General features: G+C 49.9%; 1 protein-coding gene across 1 annotated transcript; it reads right to left on the bottom strand.

Moving 5' to 3' along the window:
• Positions 1-21,009: 21,009 nt before the first annotated feature.
• On the bottom strand, positions 21,010-21,908 carry LOC119961403 (3 beta-hydroxysteroid dehydrogenase type 7-like). Its single transcript, XM_038788791.1, has one exon. The coding sequence runs from the start codon at positions 21,777-21,779 to the stop codon at positions 21,318-21,320; it is 462 nt and encodes a 153-aa protein (XP_038644719.1). The 5' UTR covers positions 21,780-21,908; the 3' UTR covers positions 21,010-21,317.
• Positions 21,909-22,713: the final 805 nt, after the last annotated feature.

Here is a 22,713-nt window from a genome sequence, read left to right as displayed (position 1 = left end):
GAGTAGAAAGTTGATGCCTCGCAAACAGGGTGTTCGCCGATGGTGCATAGTTCTCCTTGAGCAGTTCCATAGCTGCGATGTAGTCGGTCGCATCTCGAATGAGCGGAAAGATGCTGGAGCTAAGTCTGGAGTACAGGAGTTGCTTTTTCTGAGCCTCCGTCGGGGGAGGGTCTGCTGAAGAGATGTAGGCCTCGAAGACTGCGAGCCAGTGATCAAAGTCTTTTCTGGCGTGAGGCGAATGCAGATCCAGCTGCAGACGGTCAGGCTTGACTCTGATGTCCATGGTGACTGGGAAATCGTACAGCAATAAATTGTGGCGCTAACAATTATACTCAAAGCCGAGAGACTAGTACAATAGAGGCTTTATTGCTTTACGATGTTGTCCCTCCATCTGCAACAGTAGACTAAGGGTCTGAGCAGCTCTCATACATTTATACATAAGCTCCCTGTGGGCGGAGCTAGCCGGCAGGGGCTGACCGGAGGAACCTGTATTACAGGTACAGGCATACATCCCCCTACTGCAGTACACATAACTACAGTGGTTATCTCACCACAGAGGGCGTGGTACATCTACTCCTAAAAACTTGGTGGCACCCAGATTTGAATACAGCAGCGCAAACGCGGCTGGATCGATGCGTCATTTGCATGAAACATAATAAGAGTAAAGGTATTAAATGCCCTCCGGGAACCACCCCCTTGCCAGATGGTCCTTTTGCTTGTATACAGCTTGATTTTATCGAATTGCCAAAAGCACAGTGCTATAAATATTGTTTAGTAATAATTGATGTGTTTAGTAAATGGATTGAAGCCTTCCCCACCACTAATTGTACAGCACATACAGTAGTGAAGTTGTTGTTACCGGAAGTCATTCCTCATTTTGGGGTACCCAAAATGGTGAGCTCAGACAATGGACCACATTTTGTAGCTCGGATCAATACTGAATTGTGCAAAGCCCTTGTAATTAAACAGCAACCGCACTGCGCGTATCTCCCGCAGGCAGCAGGAATTCTGGAAAGAGCCAACGGGACTTTAAAAGAAAAATTATCTAAATTAACTGAAGAAACTGGGTTAAATTGGCTAAAAGTATTACCTTTGTGTAGAAGCCAGGTATTTTAAATACACTTAATATAGGTAAAAAGCTGTTTAAAGCATAAATATTAATTCCCAGATTTAAAATGAAAGAAACATATCATTTCCAAACTCAGTCATGAGTTTGCAAAACACAGAAGTCTGATAAGATCATTACATTTTACCAAGGACAAGGGTTGAATCTATGGCAACGAGGAATAAGAACGAAGCATTGCATGATTTTCACGCCATTTGAGATTAGGGTAAATTACATTCCATGATTATGCGAGCTGAAACATTTTAGACTGTGTTGCCTTGTTATTAATAGATGGACAGCTTGCTATCAAATCAAATCTGTTTGAGCCTAATCCAAACCAATTAGGATTATATTGGAGTGTGATCGGATCGCTTAAGACAGATATGAAATAGTATATCCATGGACGATTTGGCCACCATTTTGTAGAGAGGTAGAGAGATAGAGAGATGGAGAGACAGAGAGACAAAGGAGTAGAGAAAGAGTAGAGAAGAAGAGAGGAGAGAAAGGAAGTAAAGGAAGAGAATTAGAAAAGAGTTCTGTATTCATATTTCATTTTCAGACTTTGACTTCAGCCTTTGACTTTTAAAGTTGTGTTCGGGCTATTGTCTCAGAAGATAATTCCTGTGATTCTTTGAAGAAAATCAAATTGTCTACAAACTACCTTTTAAATGATTTTCAAGTTGTAACCAATGAACTAAAAATAAAACAATTCTTATTTGCACCTGACAAGCTTCAACTTGACTTTCTACTGAGTTTCAGCAATGCACAAGAACAACCGGTAACCTTGAATTGAAGCTCTACTTCAAATCATAAGTTCCTTCAACTTGGCGTAGTCGGCAGCTCTACTTCAAATCCTTAGATCCTTCAACTTTCACTTTGGCACTGGTTCACATGCGAGTGATTCCCCATTCGCGGACCGGACGGTCAGCTGCAGAGTTAGTCTATGGTCGGCCAATGAGGACTCACTGGGATGCCCATGAAAAACCCCTAGAGGGAGTAGAACTCCATGTGGTGGGGGAATAAATGCAGAACTATTTGAATCAATTAACACTTTCTTTGAAGTTTCTTCACTCACAGGTAAAACAGGCCCATCTCCCAGTAACGACAGGGACAGCCGTCCCTCGATATCCAGTGGTCAAACCCGGAGACCACGTGTTGGTGAAAAACTGGGACAGAAAGAAACTAGGACAACGCTGGAGCGGACCCTTCCTCATACTACTGACGACGCCAACTTCGGTCAAACTTGAAGGACGTGCCAGTTGGATACATCTATCCGATTGCAAGAAGATAGTCTCCAACCCAGACGAGAGCACAGGATGAAGATCTTCAGTATAATTTTTGGACTCTCTGGACTACTTAGCCTTAATGGCCACTCGGTAGTAAAAAAACAAACTAAACGAGACCTGCCTTCCAATACCTATTTACATATGTCATATCTTTACGCCGAAAAATTGAATATTAGCAAGTGTTGGGTTTGTACCCACATCCCCGTCCATTCGAGGGAATTCCTCCCCTTTCATACCGAAGAGACAGTTGAATGGATTTTACGACAAAATCAAACAGGAATCAGGGGAGATAGGGGGAATATGAAAATATGGAAACCTGCTGGCTATGACATGACTAAATTTTCAGCTTCGTATCAACCTACCTATAATCATGCCCTGACTCCACCCTCCCTCACTGTCCACTCGTATAATGTTCAAGGTTCCATATGTTTTAATAAATCAGGGAAAGGAAAGTTAATGGGGCAAAGTAGGTGCAACCTACCAATATAATCCCCTGGATGACATCAGCTGATGATTTTACAGCCTACAATGGAACCTATTTCATATGCGGCACTAAAGCATATCCGTGGCTCCCCATTAATTGGACAGGGTCCTGCTTTTTGGGATATGTCGTACCCCAAATGCTTCACCTACCCACCCTTAAACACTCCCCCTCGCGAGCAAAAAGAACAATTTCTAAAACGGAACAGGCAAGGCATCCAACGAACTGATCTACATGGCCTCAGCATTGGAACATCTGGCAAACGTAACGGCAACAGAAGCCAGGGACACTAGACAGGCACTGGCCGAGGTCTCAGCTAAGCTAGTGGCTGTCCGGACCGTGGCATTACAAAATCGACTGGCTTTGGATTATCTGTTAGCCTTGCAGGGAGGAACGTGCGCTATCATAGGCCAAGAGTGCTGTACTTACATTCCAGATGGCTCTGAAAATATCACTAACCTGGCCGACCATATTAAGAAACAGGCTGCTCAAATTCAAGAAATTGGCAGTGAATTTCACGACTATAACCCGCCGGGTTGGCTAGGGTGGTTGGGTCATGGATTATTTGATTGGATCTTTAAGGCCTTTATTCTACTACTACTAATGCTACTAGGGATAGGATTGCTTGCCTGCTTGTGTAAATGCATTTTCAAACGAATCATGGATATACTTATTTAGTTAGCTGTCATGATATGACAAAAGGGGGGAGTGTGGTATTGTGTGAAGCAAATAATGGCATGATGGGAAAACTAGTCAAGTTTCTGGGTACAATTAAATTTAAACTGACTTCACATAACCTAAGGCACAGATACAAACAGCCGAGGTCAACTTGACCTGAGAACTGGCTGACTCTAAAACTCGGATAAGACACGTTCGTCATGAGACCAGACCAGTCTAAGTATATACGATAAGCTAAAAAACTGTCTCTTCCTGTACGTAAACAAATTTGTCCCTTTCTTAAAACAAAGACAAGATAATGATATGAGACTCCAGTCCCCTAAAGGTCAGCAAGGTGACGCCATTGTAACGATTATTACTTATGTTTTACTTTCGATCAAATTCCTGACCAAGCTGAATTCATGTTATCTTGATCCTATAATGTATAAAAATCGCCTTATTCTTCTGTAATATCGCAGACTTGGGACGGACTCAGCAGTTTGTACTGACTGCCTTCCGACTTCAAGTCTCAGCCATTACTGCTAGCAGTCAGTTCTAATTCGTAAATAAAGCTTAGTTTTGCTTACCTATTGAATGCTGTTTGAATTTCTCTATCACAGACAGACGCGGGGAAAATATTGAATATGACATTTGGCGCTGCGAGAAAAAATCCAATATCCTGAAGTGAGCTTCCATGAGGGACTGAGAAAAAGTGATCAAGGCCACGACCGGAGTACAGAGACAGACGCCGGCACAAGGTAAGATTGACCTTGGTCTCTCTCTCTCTCTCGGATCTGTGCTGCGACCCCTCATCCCTGACGGAAGTAACTAAACAGGTGACGGTTCTCGAATCTAAATTTGACTGTGAGTACATTTTTTTTGTGTAATTAGCCGCAGGTCAGGGACCTTGTTGATCTCGTTTTTCATCCGCATCAGATTTATACAGGCTGTCAATAAGTTTGGGGTCAGGGACCCTGTCAGTAATTTTTTGGGGTCAGGGACCCTGTCAGTAATTTTTTGGGGTCAGGAACCCTGTCAGTAATTTTTTTGGGTCAAGGACCCTCCAATTTGATTTGGTACCAGAAATTTTGTTTGAGCGTTTTTTTTTGCCAGGGGCACATTTTTACTGACATTATGCGACAAACTTTAGACAAAGCTAGGGGCAATTCCCCTCTATTTTTCATGTGTTTAGAAAAAAAAACAGTCCACTTAAAGCAACGAACAATCACTATTTATGAGTTGAAGAGATAACGCCCGCAAAAAGGGATTAATGAATGTGTGAACGGTAAAGCGAAAGATTGGGAGACTTTAAAATTGTAATGTGAGCTTTGGGATAGAAAACAGTCAAAACACTAAAAAAGCAATCTGGCAATAACAAACCTCCTGCCGGCACAAAAGTAGGGCTGGCCAATCAGATTATAGGAAAGGAGGATCCTCCCAGTTGCTCTGGCATGCCGATGTTCCCCAATTCAGGCGATACGGAAGACGAGGAGGATTTAAACCCTGGACCCCACCCTCATTTTGCGCTCCCCGATCGATTCTCGAGATCATTCACTTTGGCCTTTAATGATTTATTCACTTCAGCCACCAAAGACATCTCCGCTTCCAGTGAGGCAATCTGATCACTGTGCCTCGAAAGGGCCACTTCCATATCCTTTATCGTGGTTTCATGGGCTTTCATTACAAGGGTTACAAGGCCTCCAGAGGTCCTCTGACACAATCTGCCAGTGTTTTGTGAAATTCCTTCACCAAGGTACTCAAAAGCACCTCAACCATTAGTGAAGTGACCGGAGCCCCAGAGGATGCCTCCACCATTTTATCTGCCGATTAACTCTGAGGGGTCTCTGTATCCGTCAACAAAATCCTGCTGTCCATTTTCTTTCCCCTGACTTTTCTGGGCATTTCAATCCTATGGAATCCTTATCCCATTTCCAGGACACTTCCAGGTCAGGTACAGCATGGGGTTAGAACATAGAACATAGAACAGTACAGCACAGAACAGGCCCTTTGGCCCTCAATGTTGCGCCGAGCCATGATCACCCTACTCATACCCACGTATCCACCCTATACCCATAACCCAACAACCCCCCCCCCTTACTTTTATTAGGACACTACGGGCAATTTAGCATGGCCAATCCACCTAACCCGCACATCTTTGGACTGTGGGAGGAAACCGGAGCACCCGGAGGAAACCCACGCAAACAGGGGGAGGACGTGCAGACTCCGCACAGACAGTGACCCAGCCGGGAATCGAACCGGGGACCCTGGAGCTGTGAAGCATTTATGCTAACCACCATGCTACCGTGCTGCCCCTAATAGATACAGAGTAAAGCTCCCTCTACACTGTCCCCATCAAACACTCCCAGGGCAGGTACAGCACGGGGTTAGATACAGAGTAAAGCTCCCTCTACACTGTCCCCATCAAACGCTCCCAGGACAGGTACAGCACGGGGTTAGATACAGAGTAAAGCTCCCTCTACACTGTCCCCATCAAACACTCCCAGGACAGGTACAGCTCGGGGTTAGATACAGAGTAAAGCTCCCTCTACGCTGTCCCCATCAAACACTCCCAGGACAGGTACAGCACGGGGTTAGATACAGAGTAAAGCTCCCTCTACGCTGTCCCCATCAAACACACCCAGGACAGGTACAGCACGGGGTTAGATACAGAGTAAAGCTCCCTCTGCACTGTCCCCATTAAACACTCCCAGGACAGGTACAGCACGGGGTTAGATACAGAGTAAAGCTCCCTCTACACTGCCCCCATCAAACACTCCCAGGACAGGTACAGCACGGGTTTGATACAGAGTAAAGCTCCCTCTACACTGTCCCCATCAAACACTCTCAGACAGGTACAGCACGGGGTTAGATACAGAGTAAAGCTCCCTCTACACTATCTCCATCAAACACTCACAGGACAGGGACAGCACGGGATTAGATACAGAGTAAAGTTCTCTCTATACTCTCTCAATCAAACACGCCCAGGACAGGTACAGCACGGGGTTAGATACATAAAAAAGGTCCGTCTACACTGTCCCCCTCAAACACTCCCAGGACAGATACATCACAGTGTCAGATACAGAACAAATCTCGCTCTACACTGTCCCCATCAAACACTCGCAGGACAGGTACAGCACGGGGTTAGATACAGAGTAAAGCTCCCTGTACACTGTCCCCATCAAACAATCCCAGGACAGGAACAGCACGGGGTTAGATACAGAGTAAAGCTCCCTCTACACTGTCCCCATCAAACACTCCCAGGACAGGTACAGCACGGGGTTAGATACAGAGTAAAGCTCCCTCTACACTGTCCCCATCAAACACTCCCAGGACAGGTACAGCACGGGGCTAGATACAGAGTTAAGCTCCCTCTACACTCTCTCCATCAAACACTCCCAGGACAGGTACAGCGCGGGGTTAGATACAGAACAAAGCTCCCTCTACATTGTCCCCATCAAACACTCCCAGGACAGGTCCAGCACGGGGTAAGACGCAGAGTAAAGCTCCCTCTACACTGTCCCCATCAAACACGCCCAGGACCGGTACAGCACGGGGTTAGATACAGAGTAAAGCTCCCTCTACACTGTCCCCATCAAACACTCCCAGGACAGGTACAGCACGGGGTTAGATACAGAGTAAAGCTCCCTCTACACTGTCCCCATCAAACACTCCCAGGACAGGTACAGCACAGGGTTAGATACAGAGTAAAGCTCCCTCTACACTCTCTCCATCAAACACGCGCAGGACAGGTACAGCATGGGGTTAGATACAGAACAAAGCTCCGTCTACACTGTCCCCATCAAACACTCCCAGGACAGGTACAGCACGGGGTTAGATACAGATAAAGCTCCCTCTACACTGTACCCCTCAAACACTCCCAGGACAGATACATCACGGGGTTAGATACAGAACAAAGCTCCCTCTACACTGTCCCCATCAAACAGTCCCAGGACAGGTACAGCATGGGGTTAGATACAGAGTAAAGCTCCCTCTCCACTGTCCCCATCAAACACTCCCAGGACAGGTACAGCTCAGGGTTAGATACAGAGTAAAGCTCCCTCTACACTCTCTCCATCAAACATGCCCAGGACAGTTACAGCACGGGGTTAGATACAGAAAAAAGCTCCGTCTACACTGTCCCCCTCAATCACTCCCAGGACAGATACATCACGGTGTTAGATACAGAACAAATCTCGCTCTACACTGTCCCCATCAAACACTCCCAGGACAGGTACAGCTCTGGGTTAGATACAGAGTAAAGCTCCCTCTACACTGTCCCCATCAAACACTCCCAGGACAGGTACAACACGGGATTAGATACAGAGTAAAGCTCCCTCTACGCTGTCCCCATCAAACACACCCAGGACAGGTACAGCACGGGGTTAGATACAGAGTAAAGCTCCCTCTGCACTGTCCCCATCAAACACTCCCAGGACAGGTACAGCACGGGGTGAGATACAGAGTAAAGCTCCCTCTACACTGTCCCCATCAAACACTCCCAGGACAGGTACAGCACGGGGTTAGGTACAGAGTAAAGCTCCCTCTACACTGTCCCCATCAAACACTCCCAGGACAGGTACAGCACGGGGTTTGATGCAGAGTAAAGCTCCCTCTACACTGTCCCCATCAAACACTCTCAGACAGGTACAGCACGGGGTTTGATACAGAGGAAAGCTCCCTCTACACTGTCTCCATCAAACACTCACAGGACAGGGACAGCACGGGATTAGATGCAGAGTAAAGCTCCCTCTACACTGTCTCCATCAAACACTCACAACAGAGGGACAGCACGGGATTAGATACAGAGTAAAGCTCTCTCTATACTCTCTCAATCAAGCACGCCCAGGACAGGTACAGCACGGGGTTAGACACAGAGTAAAGCTCTCACTGCACTGTCCCCATCAAACACTCCCAGGACAGGTACAGCACGGGGTTAGACGCAGAGTAAAGCTCACTCTACACTGTCCCCATCAAACACGCACAGGACCGGTACAGCACGGGGTTAGCTACAGAGTAAAGCTCACTCTCCACTGTCCCCAACAAACACTCCCAGGACAGGTACAGCACGGGGTTAGATACAGAGTAAAGCTCCCTCAACACTGTCCCCATCAAACACTCCCAGGACAGGTACAGCACGGGGTTAGATACAGAACAAAGCTCCCTCTGCACTGTCCCCATCAAACACTCCCAGGACAGGTACAGCACGGGGTGAGATACAGAGTAAAGCTCCCTCTACACTGTCCCCATCAAACACTCCCAGGACAGGTACAGCACGGGGTTAGATACAGAGTAAAGCTCCCTCTACACTGTCCCCATCAAACACTCCCAGGACAGGTACAGCACGGGGTTTGATGCAGAGTAAAGCTCCCTCTACACTGTCCCCATCAAACACTCTCAGACAGGTACAGCACGGGGTTTGATACAGAGTAAAGCTCCCTCTACACTGTCTCCATCAAACACTCACAGGACAGGGACAGCACGGGATTAGATGCAGAGTAAAGCTCCCTCTACACTGTCTCCATCAAACACTCACAACACAGGGACAGCACGGGATTAGATACAGAGTAAAGCTCTCTCTATACTCTCTCAATCAAACACGCCCAGGACAGGTACAGCACAGGGTTAGACACAGAGTAAAGCTCTCACTGCACTGTCCCCATCAAACACTCCCAGGACAGGTACAGCACGGGGTTAGACGCAGAGTAAAGCTCACTCTACACTGTCCCCATCAAACACGCACATAACCGGTACAGCACGGGGTTAGCTACAGAGTAAAGCTCACTCTCCACTGTCCCCATCAAACACTCCCAGGACAGGTACAGCACGGGGTTAGATACAGAGTAAAGCTCCCTCAACACTGTCCCCATCAAACACTCCCAGGACAGGTACAGGCCGGGCTACATACAGAGTTAAGGTCCCTCTACACTCTCTCCACCAAACACTCCCAGGACAGGTACAGCACGGGGTTAGATACAGAACAAAGCTCCCTCTGCACTGTCCCCATCAAACACTCCCAGGACAGGTACAGCACGGGGTGAGATACAGAGTAAAGCTCCCTCTACACTCTCTCCATCAAACACGCGCAGGACAGGTACAGCATGGGGTTAGATACAGAACAAAGCTCCGTCTACACTGTCCCCATCAAACACTCCCAGAACAGGTACAGCACGGGGTTAGATACAGAGTAAAGCTCCCTCTACACTGTACCCCTCAAACACTCCCAGGACAGATAAATCACGGGGTTAGATACAGAACAAAGCTCCCTCTACACTGTCCCCATCAAACACTCCCAGGACAGGTACAGCACGGGGCTACATACAGAGTTAAGGTCCCTCTACACTCTCTCCACCAAACACTCCCAGGACAGGTACAGCACGGGGTTAGATACAGAACAAAGCTCCCTCTACACTGTCCCCATCAAACAGTCCCAGGACAGGTACAGCACGGGGTTAGTTACAGAGTAAAGCTCCCTCTACACTGTCCCCATCAAACACTCCCAGGACAGGTACAGCACGGGGTTAGATACAGAGTAAAGCTCCCTCTACACTGTCCCCATCAAACACTCCCAGGACAGGTACAGCACGGGGTTAGATACAGAGTAAAGCTCCCTCTACACTGTCCCCATCAAACATTCCCAGACAGGTACAGCACGGGGTTAGAGACAGAGTAAAGCTCCCTCTACACTGTCCCCATCAAACACTCCCAGGACAGGTACAGCACGGGGTTAGATACAGAGTAAAGCTCCCTCTACACTGTCCCCATCAAACACTCCCAGGACAGGTACAGCACAGGGTTAGATACAGAGTAAAGCTCCCTCTACACTCTCTCCATCAAACACGCCCAGGAAGGTACAGCACGGGGTTAGATACAGAAAAAAGCTCCGTCTACACTGTCCCCCTCAATCACTCCCAGGACAGATACATTACGGTGTTAGATACAGAACAAAGCTCCCTCTAGACTGTCCCCATCAAACACTCCCAGGACAGGTACAGCACGGGGTTAGACGCAGAGTAAAGCTCACTCTCCACTGTCCCCATCAAACACGCCCAGGACAGGTACAGCACGGGGTTAGATACAGAACAAAGCTCCCTCTACACTGTCCCCATCAAACACTCCCAGGACAGGTACAGCACGGGGTTAGACGCAGAGTAAAGCTCACTCTCCACTGTCCCCATCAAACACGCCCAGGACCGGTACAGCACGGTGTTAGATACAGAATAAAGCTCACTCTAATTGTCCTCATCAAACACTCCCAGGACAGGTACAGCACGGGGTTAGATACAGAGTAAAGCTCCCTCTACACTGTCCCCATCAAACACTCCCAGGACAGGTACAGCACCGGGTTAGATACAGAGTAAAGCTCCCTCTACACTGTCCCCATCAAACACTCCCAGGACAGGTACAGTACGGGGTTTGATACTGAGTAAAGCTCCCACTACACTGTCTCCATCAAACACTCCCAGGACCGGTACAGCTCGGGTTTAGATACAGAATAAAGCTCCCTCTACACTGTCCCCATCAAACACTCCCAGGACAGGTACAGCACGGGGTTAGATACAGAGTAAAGCTCCCTCTACACTGTCCCCATCTAACACTCCCAGGACAGGGACAGCACGGGGTTAGATATAGAGTAAAGCTCCCTCTACACTGTCCCCATCAAACACTCCCAGGACAGGTACAGCACGGGGTTAGATACAGAGTAAAGCTCCCTCTACACTGTCCCCATCAAACACTCCCAGGACAGGGACAGCACGGGGTTAGATACAGAGTAAAGCTCCCTCTACACTGCCCCCATCAAACACTCCCAGGACAGGGACAGCACGGGGTTAGATACAGAGTAAAGCTCCCTCTACACTGTCCCCATCAAACACTCCCAGGACAGGTACAGCACAGGGTTAGATACAGAGTAAAGCTCCCTCTACACTCTCTCCATCAAACACGCCCAGGAAGGTACAGCACGGGGTTAGATACAGAAAAAAGCTCCGTCTACACTGTCCCCCTCAATCACTCCCAGGACAGATACATCACGGTGTTAGATACAGAACAAAGCTCCCTCTACACTGTCCCCATCAAACACTCCCAATACAGGTACAGCACGGGGTTAGACGCAGAGTAAAGCTCACTCTCCACTGTCCCCATCAAACTCGCCCAGGACAGGTACAGCACGGGGTTAGATACAGAACAAAGCTCCCTCTACACTGTCCCCATCAAACACTCCCAGGACAGGTACAGCACGGGGTTAGACGCAGAGTAAAGCTCACTCTCCACTGTCCCCACCAAACACGCCCAGGACCGGTACAGCACGGTGTTAGATACAGAATAAAGCTCACTCTAATTGTCCTCATCAAACACTCCCAGGACAGGTACAGCACGGGGTTAGATACAGAGTAAAGCTCCCTCTACACTGTCCCCATCAAACACTCCCAGGACAGGTACAGCACGGGGTTAGATACAGAGTAAAGCTCCCTCTACACTGTCCCCATCAAACACTCCCAGGACAGGTACAGTACGGGGTTTGATACAGAGTAAAGCTCCCTCTACACTGTCTCCATCAAACACTCCCAGGACCGGTACAGCTCGGGTTTAGATACAGAATAAAGCTCCCTCTACACTGTCCCCATCAAACACTCCCAGGACAGGTACAGCACGGGGTTAGATACAGAGTAAAGCTCCCTCTACACTGTCCCCATCTAACACTCCCAGGACAGGGACAGCACGGGGTTAGATATAGAGTAAAGCTCCCTCTACACTGTCCCCATCAAACACTCCCAGGACAGGTACGGCACGGGGTTAGATACAGAGTAAAGCTCCCTCTACACCGTCCCCATCAAACACTCCCAGAACAGGGACAGCACGGGGTTAGATACAGAGTAAAGCTCCCTCTACACTGTCCCCATCAAACACTCCCAGGACAGGTACAGCACGGGGTTAGATACAGAGTAAAGCTCCCTCTACACTGTCCCCATCTAACACTCCCAGGACAGGTACAGCACGGGGTTAGATATAGAGTAAAGCTCCCTCTACACTGTCCCCATCAAACACTCCCAGGACAGGTACAGCACGGGGTTAGATACAGAGTAAAGCTCCCTCTACACTGTCCCCATCAAACACTCCCAGGACAGGTACAGCACGGGGTTAGATACAGAGTAAAGCTCCCTCTACACTGTCCCCATCAAACACTCCCAGGACAGGGACAGCACGGGGTTAGATACAGAGTAAAGCTCCCTCTACACTGTCCCCATCAAACACTCCCAGGACAGGTACAGCACGGGGTTAGATACAGAGTAAAGCTCCCTCTACACTGTCCCCATCAAGCACTCCCAGGACAGGTACAGCACCGGGTTAGATACAGAGTAAAGCTCCCTCTACACTGTCCCCATCAAACACTCCCAGGACAGGTGCAGCACGGGGTTAGATACAGAGTAAACCTCCCTCTACACTGTCCAGGTCCAATACATCAACCTTTGTTCTGCACATTTCTTTCATTTTTGAAAATCTTTTTATTGGCTTTTCCCTTAGTTCTGTACATTTCTATTTTATTTTGGGTCCCTTGCTGTTTTCCGGAGTTTGTCCTGAACCTCACAAGCCCGGAATCAGAATTTGCCCCTCAACCTTTTTAAAATTCATTTACGGGGTGTTAACGTCGCTTGTTCGGCCAGCATTTATTGCCCATCCCTAGTTGCCCTTCAGAAGGTGGTGGTAAGTTACTTTCCTGAAGTCCTTGAGTTGTAGGTGCACCCACAGTGCTGTTAGAGAGGGAGGTCTAGGATTTTGACACGGAGACAGTGAAGGAACGGGGATATATTTCCAAGTGAGGTTGGTGAGTGACTGGGAGGGGAACCTCCAGGTGGTGGGTGTCGCCAGGCTTCTGCTGCTCTTGTCCTTCTAGATGGTAGTGGTTGTGCGTTTGGAAAGTGTTATCTAAGCAACCTTGATGAGTTACTGCAGTGCATCTTGTAGATGGTACACACGGCTGCCACTGTGCGTCGGTGGTGGAGGGGGTGAATGTTTGTGGATGGGGAAGAAATCAAGCGGGGCTGCTTTGTCCTGGATGGTGCTGAGCTTCTTGAGTGTTGTTGGAGCTGCACTCATCCAGGCAAGTGGAGAGTATTCCATCCCACTCCTGACTTGTGCCTTGTAGATGGTGGACAGGCTTTGGCAGGTCAGGAGGTGAGTTACTCTCCGCAGGATTCCCAGCTTTCCACCTGCCCTGGTAGCCACCGTATTAATATGGCCAGTCCAATTCAGTTTCTTTTTCTTAGAAAATATTTTATTGAAGCATTTATAGATTTAACGTTTTTTCCCGGCCCATATAAAACCCGAGATCGCCGCATTAATCTTCATAAAAAATGCCTTGGGGATGAAAATCGGAAGACACTGAAACACGAACAGCAATCTGGGGAGGACTGTCATTTTCACAGTCTGTACCCTCCCCGCCAGTGACAGTGGGAGCTCGTCCCACCGTTGGGAGTCCCCTTTCATTTGCTCAATCATCCTGCCCAAATTTAGTTTATGAAGCTGACCCCAGTCCCTTGAATCCCCAGGTACCGAAAACTCCTTCCCACCACTTTGAACGGCATCTCCCTCAGTCTCCTCTCCTGCCCCCTTGCCTGGATCACAAAAACCTCGCTCTTGCCCATATTCAGTTTGTAACCTGAGAACCGACCCAATTCCTCCAGTATCCCCATAATTCCTGAAATTCCCCCCACCCGGTCTGTTGTAAAAAAGAGCAAATCGTCCGCATAGAGCGAGACCCTATATTCTCCCCCCCCCCCCCCCCTCACTATCGCCCAATAAAGGCTCAATGCTCTCAGTGTTATTGCCAAAGGCTCTATGATCAGGGCAAACAGTAGTGGGGAGAGTGGACACCCCTGTCTCGTCCCCCCATAGAGTGTAAAATACTCTGATTGAACCCGGTTTGTCCTTGCATTCGCCATCGGTACCTGATACAGCAACCGGACCCAATCCACAAATCCCTGCCCAAACCCAAACCTTCTCAACATCCCACAATTACCTCCACTCCACCCGATCAAAGGCCTTTTCTCCATCCATGGCCACCACCACCTCGACGTCGCGCCCCTCCGCAGGCATCATTGTTACATTTAGGAGCCGCCTAATGTTGGACGTCAGGTGTCGTCCCTTAACAAATCCCGTCTTGACCTCCCCAATTACCCCCGGGGCACAATCCTCTATACGTGTGGCCAAGATCTTTGACAGCAATTTTGCATCCATGTTTAACAGGGAGATTGGTCTATACGAGCCACAGCTCTCCGGATCCTTATCCCGCTTCAATAAGGGAAATCGATGCCTGCGTTAGCGTTGGGGGGGGGGGGGGGGGGGGGAAGCACTCCCAGCTCCTTTGAATCATTAAAAACCTTTACCAAGAGCGGCCCCAACAGCCTGGAAAACTTTTTATAAAACTCCACCAGGTATCTGTCTGATCCTGGGGCTTTACCCAATAGCATCGCCCCCAATCCGTCTATAACCTCCCCAGAGTCATTGTCTGTGCGGAGTCTGCATGCACTCCTCGTTTCTGCGTGGATTTCCTCCAGGTGCTCAGGTTTCCTCCCACAGTCTAAGGATGGGCAGGTTAGGTGGATTGGCCACGATAAATTGCCCTTAGTGTCCTAAAAAGGTTTGGAGGAGTTATTGGGTTACGGGGATAGGGTGGAAGTGAGGTCTTAAGTGGGTCAGTGCAGACACGATGGGCCAAATGGCCTCCTCCTTCACTGTATGTTCTATCTATGATAAAGCACAATTGGGGCTCCCAGATCCTCCACCAACTCCTCTTCTATCCTCGGGAATTCCAGCCCTCCCAGAAATCGCTTCATACCATCCTTCCCGGCTGGGGCTTCCGATTTATACAAGTTACTATAAAACTCCCGAAACACATCATTCCCCCCGCCGGATCCAAAACCACCTTCCCCGCCTTGTATCCCTCACTTTCCCAATCTCTCTCGCCGTCTCTCTCTTCCCTCAGCTGATGCGCCAACATCCTGCTGGCTTTATCCCCAGATTCATACACTGCCCCCTTCACCCTCCTCAGCCATCCCTCCGCTTTACCTGTGGACAGGAGCCCAAATTCCAGCTGCAGTCTCCGACACTCCTTCAAAAGCCCATCATCCGGAGATTCCGTGTATCTCCTGTCCACCTGTAAAATTTCACCTACCAGCCTGTCCAGCTCCGCCATCTCAGCTTTCTCCTTATGGGCCCGAATTGAGATGAATTCCCCCCTAATAACCATCTTCAGTGCCTCCAAAACCAGCCCCGGCTGAAACCTCACCCGTGTCATTGATCCTTACCCGAATGACCTCCCTCACCTCCTACACTAGCAGCCCCACATCCAGCCTCCATTGCGGACGCTGGGCCTTTCCCTTGCTGACTTGCAAGTCCACCTAGAGCGGGGTGTGGTCTGACACCACTATTGCTGAATGTTCAGCACCTAGAGCGGGGTGTGGTCTGACACCACTATTGCTGAATGTTCAGCACCTAGAGCGGGGTGTGGTCTGACACCACTATTGCTGAATGTTCAGCACCTAGAGCGGGGTGTGGTCTGACACCACTATTGCTGAATGTTCAGCACCTAGAGCGGGGTGTGGTCTGACACCACTATTGCTGAATGTTCAGCACCTAGAGCGGGGTGTGGTCTGACACCAATATTGCTGAATGTTCAGCACCTAGTGCGGGGTGTGGTCTGACACCAATATTGCTGAATGTTCAGCATCTACCATCTCAGCCAGCAGCGTTTTGTCCATCACAAAGACGTCGATCCTGGCATACACCTTATGCACATGGGAGTAGAATGAAAGGCCTTACTCCTTGGCCCCCCCAAATCACCACAGATTTACCACCCCCCCCTCCCCCCCACGCTCCGTGAACCCCCAAAGCTACTTTGCCATAGCTGATACCTTCCCAGACCGAGAACTCGACCTGTTCAACCTTGGATCCAGGACAGTAGTGAAATCTCTCCCCATAATTAGTCAATGTGATGCAGTGTGAACCTGTCTAACAAACTCAACGTCATCCCAGTTCGGGTCATCTATATTTACCAATACCGTGGCCATTCCCTCCAGCATCCCACTAACCATGACATATGTCCCCCACCCTGGGGCTGCTTCTATATTCCCCACCGTGAATACCACCCGCTTATTGACCAGGATTGTCAAACCCAAATGGAACACCTGCCCAACCCATCCCTTCCTCAACCAAATCTGTTCCTTCACCTTCAGCTGGGGCCCCGGCAACATGGCCACGTCCGCCTTCAGTTGCCTCAAGTGCGCAAACACACGGGCCCTTTTGACTGGCCCATTCAGTCCCCGAACGTTCCACATGACCAGCCTGGTCTGGGTGCACCCCTCCCTCCTCCCCTGCTGATCAACCATAACCTCTCCCAGGCCAGTGTGCGGTCCATGTCCCACACCTCCCCCCCGACCCGCCCTCGGGAAACTGCCGTCAACAATCCTCCTCTTCCTGAACTTTGAAAGCCCCCTCATTGTCAGCAGTAAAATCCCCCTCCCATCCCCCCTCCCCCAAAATTGATCTTCAGCTCACCCCCCACTTTGCTTCCATGAACTGGCGTAAAGGCCACAAAAAGGCACCATGAGCGGGAACTACCAAATATGCGACCACTCACTCCATGGCCGCCACCGGAAGTCCATCGAGTTCAGTTTCCGATCAATGGTAACCACCAGGATGTTGATTGTGGGGGATTCAGTGATGGTCATGCCATTGAATATCAAGGGGCGGTAGTTAGATCCTCTCTTGTAGGAGTTGGTCATTGCCTGGGGCTTGTGTGGTGTTAATGTAACTTGTCATTGTCAGCCCCGAGCCTGGAGATTGTCCAGATCTTGCTGCTCTAGGACATTGACTGCTTCATGAACCTACCTCTTCAGATGCTGCTTCAGTTCAAGGCTTGGCTAAAACCTTGCATGGCTGTGGCAAGGGCGGTCCGTGCCTGGTCATTCTGACCTTCTAGCCCATCACCCAGCCACCCCATGGAACTCCCACCAGCCCTGACAGACACCCCCTGGCCAGCAGCACAACTCAGCACCCTATAGCGACACTGTAACCCCTCCCGTACCCTCATCAGGCACGCTATCTGCATCCCGATTTGAAATACCACAAGTGAACTCAGCCATTGGTATTTCCGCCTGGCGGAAGCGCAGCATGGCGGCAGGCTCTGGTCAGGCTTGTTGGTGATATCCCCAACACAGTTGAGGGAACAGACCATGGCATTCCAGTTGGTGCCCAGCACCAACCTCTATTTTCGGCTGTTGCTGAATTCTCCGCCCGATCGTAGTTCATGGTTCCGGGGTCACTGGTCAGAAAATCCCGCCTCATGTCTTTCAACCATTTAGCAGCAGTGGTCTGCAGTCTGTCAAGCCTCAGGACCCCAGCCAGATGCCCCCCCCCCCCCCCCCCCCCCCCCGCCCCTCCCCAGGTCCTTCAGGGGAGATTCCCTTTCGGCACCATGGCCTGAAGTTTTTGTCAATCGGGCGGGTACACCAGGTGGGCCTGGCAGCCTGGGCAAGACGTGGTTTGGGACAGAGTGGCATTTCACGGCTGGCTGGCCCATTGAAGGGCCTGGGAGAAGATGAGCGCTGCCGGGGATGGTGTGAAGAGGGCGGGTGCTGAGAAAGGGGATGGTTCAGTGGGCTGGTTGCTTCTCCTGCACCCTCTCAGCACAGACACAGTCACTGCGGAGCTGCCTCATGGAGCAGCAGACTGGTAAAGATAAAAATAGCGACGGGCAAACTACGCAAAGGTTGTCTCTGCCGCACAATCACACACAAAGCTCGGTCACCGGACTCCTGGTTAAAATTTAATTCAGCCCGGGCGGTTCACCTGGACCTGGGATTGAGGCAGAAGCTAAAAGCTAACGGCTGGCGGTGGAATAACATTGAGATAGACAGTCCGTGTCAGCACTGTATTCCATCGGCCCCGAGCGAGCTAGATTGCCTGATGGATCGCCGGCAGGTATGCAGGGAACCCTGACGCGTGCCTACCCACTGACATACTGCATGCTGGGCCGAACAACGTGAGACTGTGACCCCCGGAGAGGTGGTTAGCACTGCTGCCTCACGGCACCAAAGGCCCGGGTTCGATTCCTGCCAGGGGTGACTGTGTGGAGTTTGCACATTATCTCCATGTCTGTGCGTTTCCTCCGGGTGCTCCGGTTTCCTCCCACAGTCCAAACCATGTGCAGTTTAGGTGGGCAGGTTAGGTGAATTGGCCATGCTAAATTACCCCTTCGTGTCGAGCAAGTGCAGGCTCAGTGGATTGGGCAGGAAAATGTAAAAATATATTTAGAGCACCCAATTCTTTTTTTCCCACTTAAGAGGCAATTTAGCGTGGCCAATTCACCTACCCTACACATCTTTTTGGGTTGTGGACGTGAGACCCAGACAGACAGGGGGAAAATGTGTGAACTCCAAATGGAGAGTGATCCGGGGCCAGGATCGAACCCGGGACTTCGGCTCCGTGAGGCAGCACTGCTAACCACTGCGCCACCGTTCTGCCCCGGCCATGATAAAGTTGCCCCTCAGTGTCCAACGGTTAGATGGAGTCGCAGGGATGGGGCGGGGGAATGCGCTTGGGTAGGTGTTTCAGAGGATATGTGCAGACTCGATGGGCCGAAGTGGCTCCTTCTGCACTGTAGGAATTTTACTGAGCCGTTTCTAACCCGCTTGTGAATGTCACCCCTTCTCCGCTGACTCCGCCACCTGCTCACTGTGAAGCTCTCACACTTCCCTCAGGGTATAACATCCTTCCAACGTGCTAGCCAACTTTCCAACTGTTAGGTCGGAGCAGTTATGTTGTGTTTCTATTAAGTAACTGTACTGCTAAGTCTTGTTGTCAGACTAAGGTATTATCATCTTGGCAGACTGCAAAGGAATTTACATTGCTGGCAGAGGGCCTTGTTCTCCTTGTGATGTCACAGGTCAGCAGGCTCCCTGAAGGTTAACACAAAGCTTTTCAGAGATAATACTAGAGCCTCTTTATAACTCGAGAGTTTATTTCGACTTGCAGAGAGTTGACAGTTGCGGTGTCCTGGATGTGATCCACTGACTGCATCTTATTATTGCCCCCTCAGAACATGTGACAATTGTAAAAAGCATTCATTTCACAAATTAGAACATTGGTTTCAATATAATCCCCATACTTCCTTCAATCAAAATATATTTCAACACATTTTACTGTGGTTTCTAATTTCTATCTGTGTCATGTTAGATACAGAGTATAGCACCCTCTACACTGTCCCCATCAAACACTCCCAGGACAGGTACAGCACGGGGTTAGATACAGAGTAAAGCTCCCTCTACACTGTCCCCATCAAACACTCCCAGGACAGGTACAGCACAGGGTTAGATACAGAGTAAAGCTCCCTCTACACTGTCCCCATCAAACACTCCCAGGACAGGTACAGCACGGGGTTAGATACAGAGTAAAGCTCCCTCTACACTGTCCCCATCAAACACTCCCAGGACAGGTACAGCACAGGGTTAGATACAGAGTAATGCTCCCTCTACACTGTCCCCATCAAACACTCCCAGGACAGGTACGGCACGGGGTTAGATACAGAGTAAAGCTCCCTCTACACTGTCCCCATCAAACACTCCCAGGACAGGTACAGAACGGGGTTAGATACAGAGTAAAGCTCCCTCTACACTGTCCCCATCAAACACTCCCAGGACAGGAACAGCACGGGGTTAGATACAGAGTAAAGCTCCGTCTACACTGTCACCATCAAACACTCCCAGGACAGGTAACAGCACGAGGTTAGATACAGAGTAAAGCTCCCTCTACACTGTCCCCATCAAACACTCCCAGGGCAGGTACAGCACGGGGTTAGAAACAGAGTAAAGCTCCCTCTACACTGCCCCCATCAAACACTCCCAGGACAGGTACAGCACGGGGTTAGATACAGAGTAAAGCTTCCTCTGCACTGTCCCCATCAAACACTCCCAGGACAGGGACAGTACAGGGATAGATACAGAGTAATGCTCCCTCTACACTGTCCCCATCAAACACTCCCAGGACAGGTACAGCACGGGGTTAGATACAGAGTAAAGCTCCCTCTACACTGTCCCCATCAAAAACTCCCAGGACAGGTACAGCACGGGGTTAGATACAGAGTTAAGCTCCCTCTACACTGTTCCCATCAAAAACTCCCAGGACAGGTACAGCACGGGGTTAGATACAGAGTAAAGCTCCCTCTACACTGTCCCCATCAAACACTCCCAGGACAGGTACAGCACTGGGTTAGATACAGAGTAAAGCTCCCTCTACACTGTCCCCATCAAAAACTCCCAGGACAGGATCAGCACGGGGTTAGGTACAGAGTAAAGCTCCCTCTGCACTGTCCCCATCAAACACTCCCAGGACAGGTACAGGACGGGGTTAGATACAGAGTAAAGCTCCCTCTACACTGTCCCCATCAAACACTCCCAGGACAGGTACAGCACGGGGTTAGATACAGAGTAAAGCTCCCTCTACACTGTCCCCATCAAACACTCCCAGGACAGGTACAGCACGGGGTTAGATACAGAGTAAAGCTCCCTCTACACTGTCCCCATCAAACACTCCCAGGACAGGTACTGCATTTTTAGATATTTCCAGGAAAGGTTTATGGGGGCACTGGGGTCACTCATGTCAAGGGTGATGAATGTTGTTAACTTCATTCCATAAATGTTTCCAACAGATTTGGAGGAGAAAAAAATGGATATAAACAAAGGTGCAAATCTTTCCCTCTGCTCCCCCCCCGCGGATTGGGGTTCGAGGATGCCCGCTATCGCATCTTGGAGGAGGCCTTGTCGAGCTCCCGGATCCAGCCGGCAGTCCGGGCCCGACTCTGAGGCCAGGGCACCAGAGGTTGATAACCAAAATGACGTGTGGCCTTGTCGGTCTGCACGGTGAAGGCTGTGGTCACGATGCTGAGCGTGTAGCGGTTCAGGGTCGGAGTAAAGTTAATCAGGGGTTTCAGAATCCACTGGAGCAGCTCGGACAGGAGAGCGAGCATGTACAGCAGGAAGAAGGGGAGCGGCGGCTCCTGACCAACCATGCGGAAGCCGGCAGGCCCCAGGAATTCCATGTCAAAGTCCTCGTAGCTCATGAAAGGTGAGTCGTCGTAGCAGTAGTAAACCTGGCCCCCCAGCACTTCTGGCCGCTTCTGGAGAGCCCGTGATGCCAGGAGGTGCATCCAGGCCACGTTTCCTGGGACAAAAAGGTGCAAATGAACACAATTTGACATCGTTCTGGATCACGCCCCACTTCTGCAAACACAAACGGCTCTCAGCGCAATTCCCCGCGCCCTGCCGGACTCAGAGGGGGAAAGGACAGCGTATCTAACACACTGTGACACCCAGTCCCAGAGGGGGGAATGACAGTGTATCTAACACACTGTGACACCCGGTCCCAGAGGAGGAAAGGACAGTGTATCTAACACACTGTGACACCCCAGTCCCAGAGGGGGAAAGGACAGTGTATCTAACACACTGTGACACTGTCCCAGAGGGGGAAAGGACAGTGTATCTAACACACTGTGACACTGTCCCAGAGGGGGAAAGGACAGTGTATCTAACACACTGTGACACCCGGTCCCAGAGGGGGAAAGGACAGTGTATCTAACACACTGTGACACCCAGTCCCAGAGGGGGAAAGGACAGTGTATGTAACACACTGTGACACCCAGTCCCAGAGGGGGGAATGACAGTGTATGTAACACATTGTGACACTGTCCCAGAGGGGGAAAGGACAGTGTATCTAACACACTGTGACACTGTCCCAGAGGGGGAAAGGACAGTGTATCTAACACACTGTGACACTGTACCAGAGAGGGAAAGGACAGTGTATGTAACACACTGTGACACTGTCCCAGAGGGGGAAAGGACAGTGTATCTAACACACTGTGACACCCAGTCCCAGAGGGGGAAAGGACAGTGTATCTAACACACTGTGACACTGTCCCAGAGGGGGAAAGGACAGTGTATCTAACACACTGTGACACCCGGTCCCAGAGGAGGAAAGGACAGTGTATCTAACACACTGTGACACCCAGTCCCAGAGGGGGAAAGGACAGTGTATCTAACACACTGTGACACTGTCCCAGAGGGGGAAAGGGCAGTGTATCTAACACACTGTGACACTGTCCCAGAGGGGGAAAGGACAGTGTATCTAACGCACTG

Source organism: Scyliorhinus canicula, unplaced genomic scaffold (genome assembly GCF_902713615.1).
Source record: "Scyliorhinus canicula unplaced genomic scaffold, sScyCan1.1, whole genome shotgun sequence".
NCBI classification, from domain to species: domain Eukaryota; kingdom Metazoa; phylum Chordata; class Chondrichthyes; order Carcharhiniformes; family Scyliorhinidae; genus Scyliorhinus; species Scyliorhinus canicula.
This window is presented reverse-complemented; position numbering and strand designations above follow the sequence as displayed.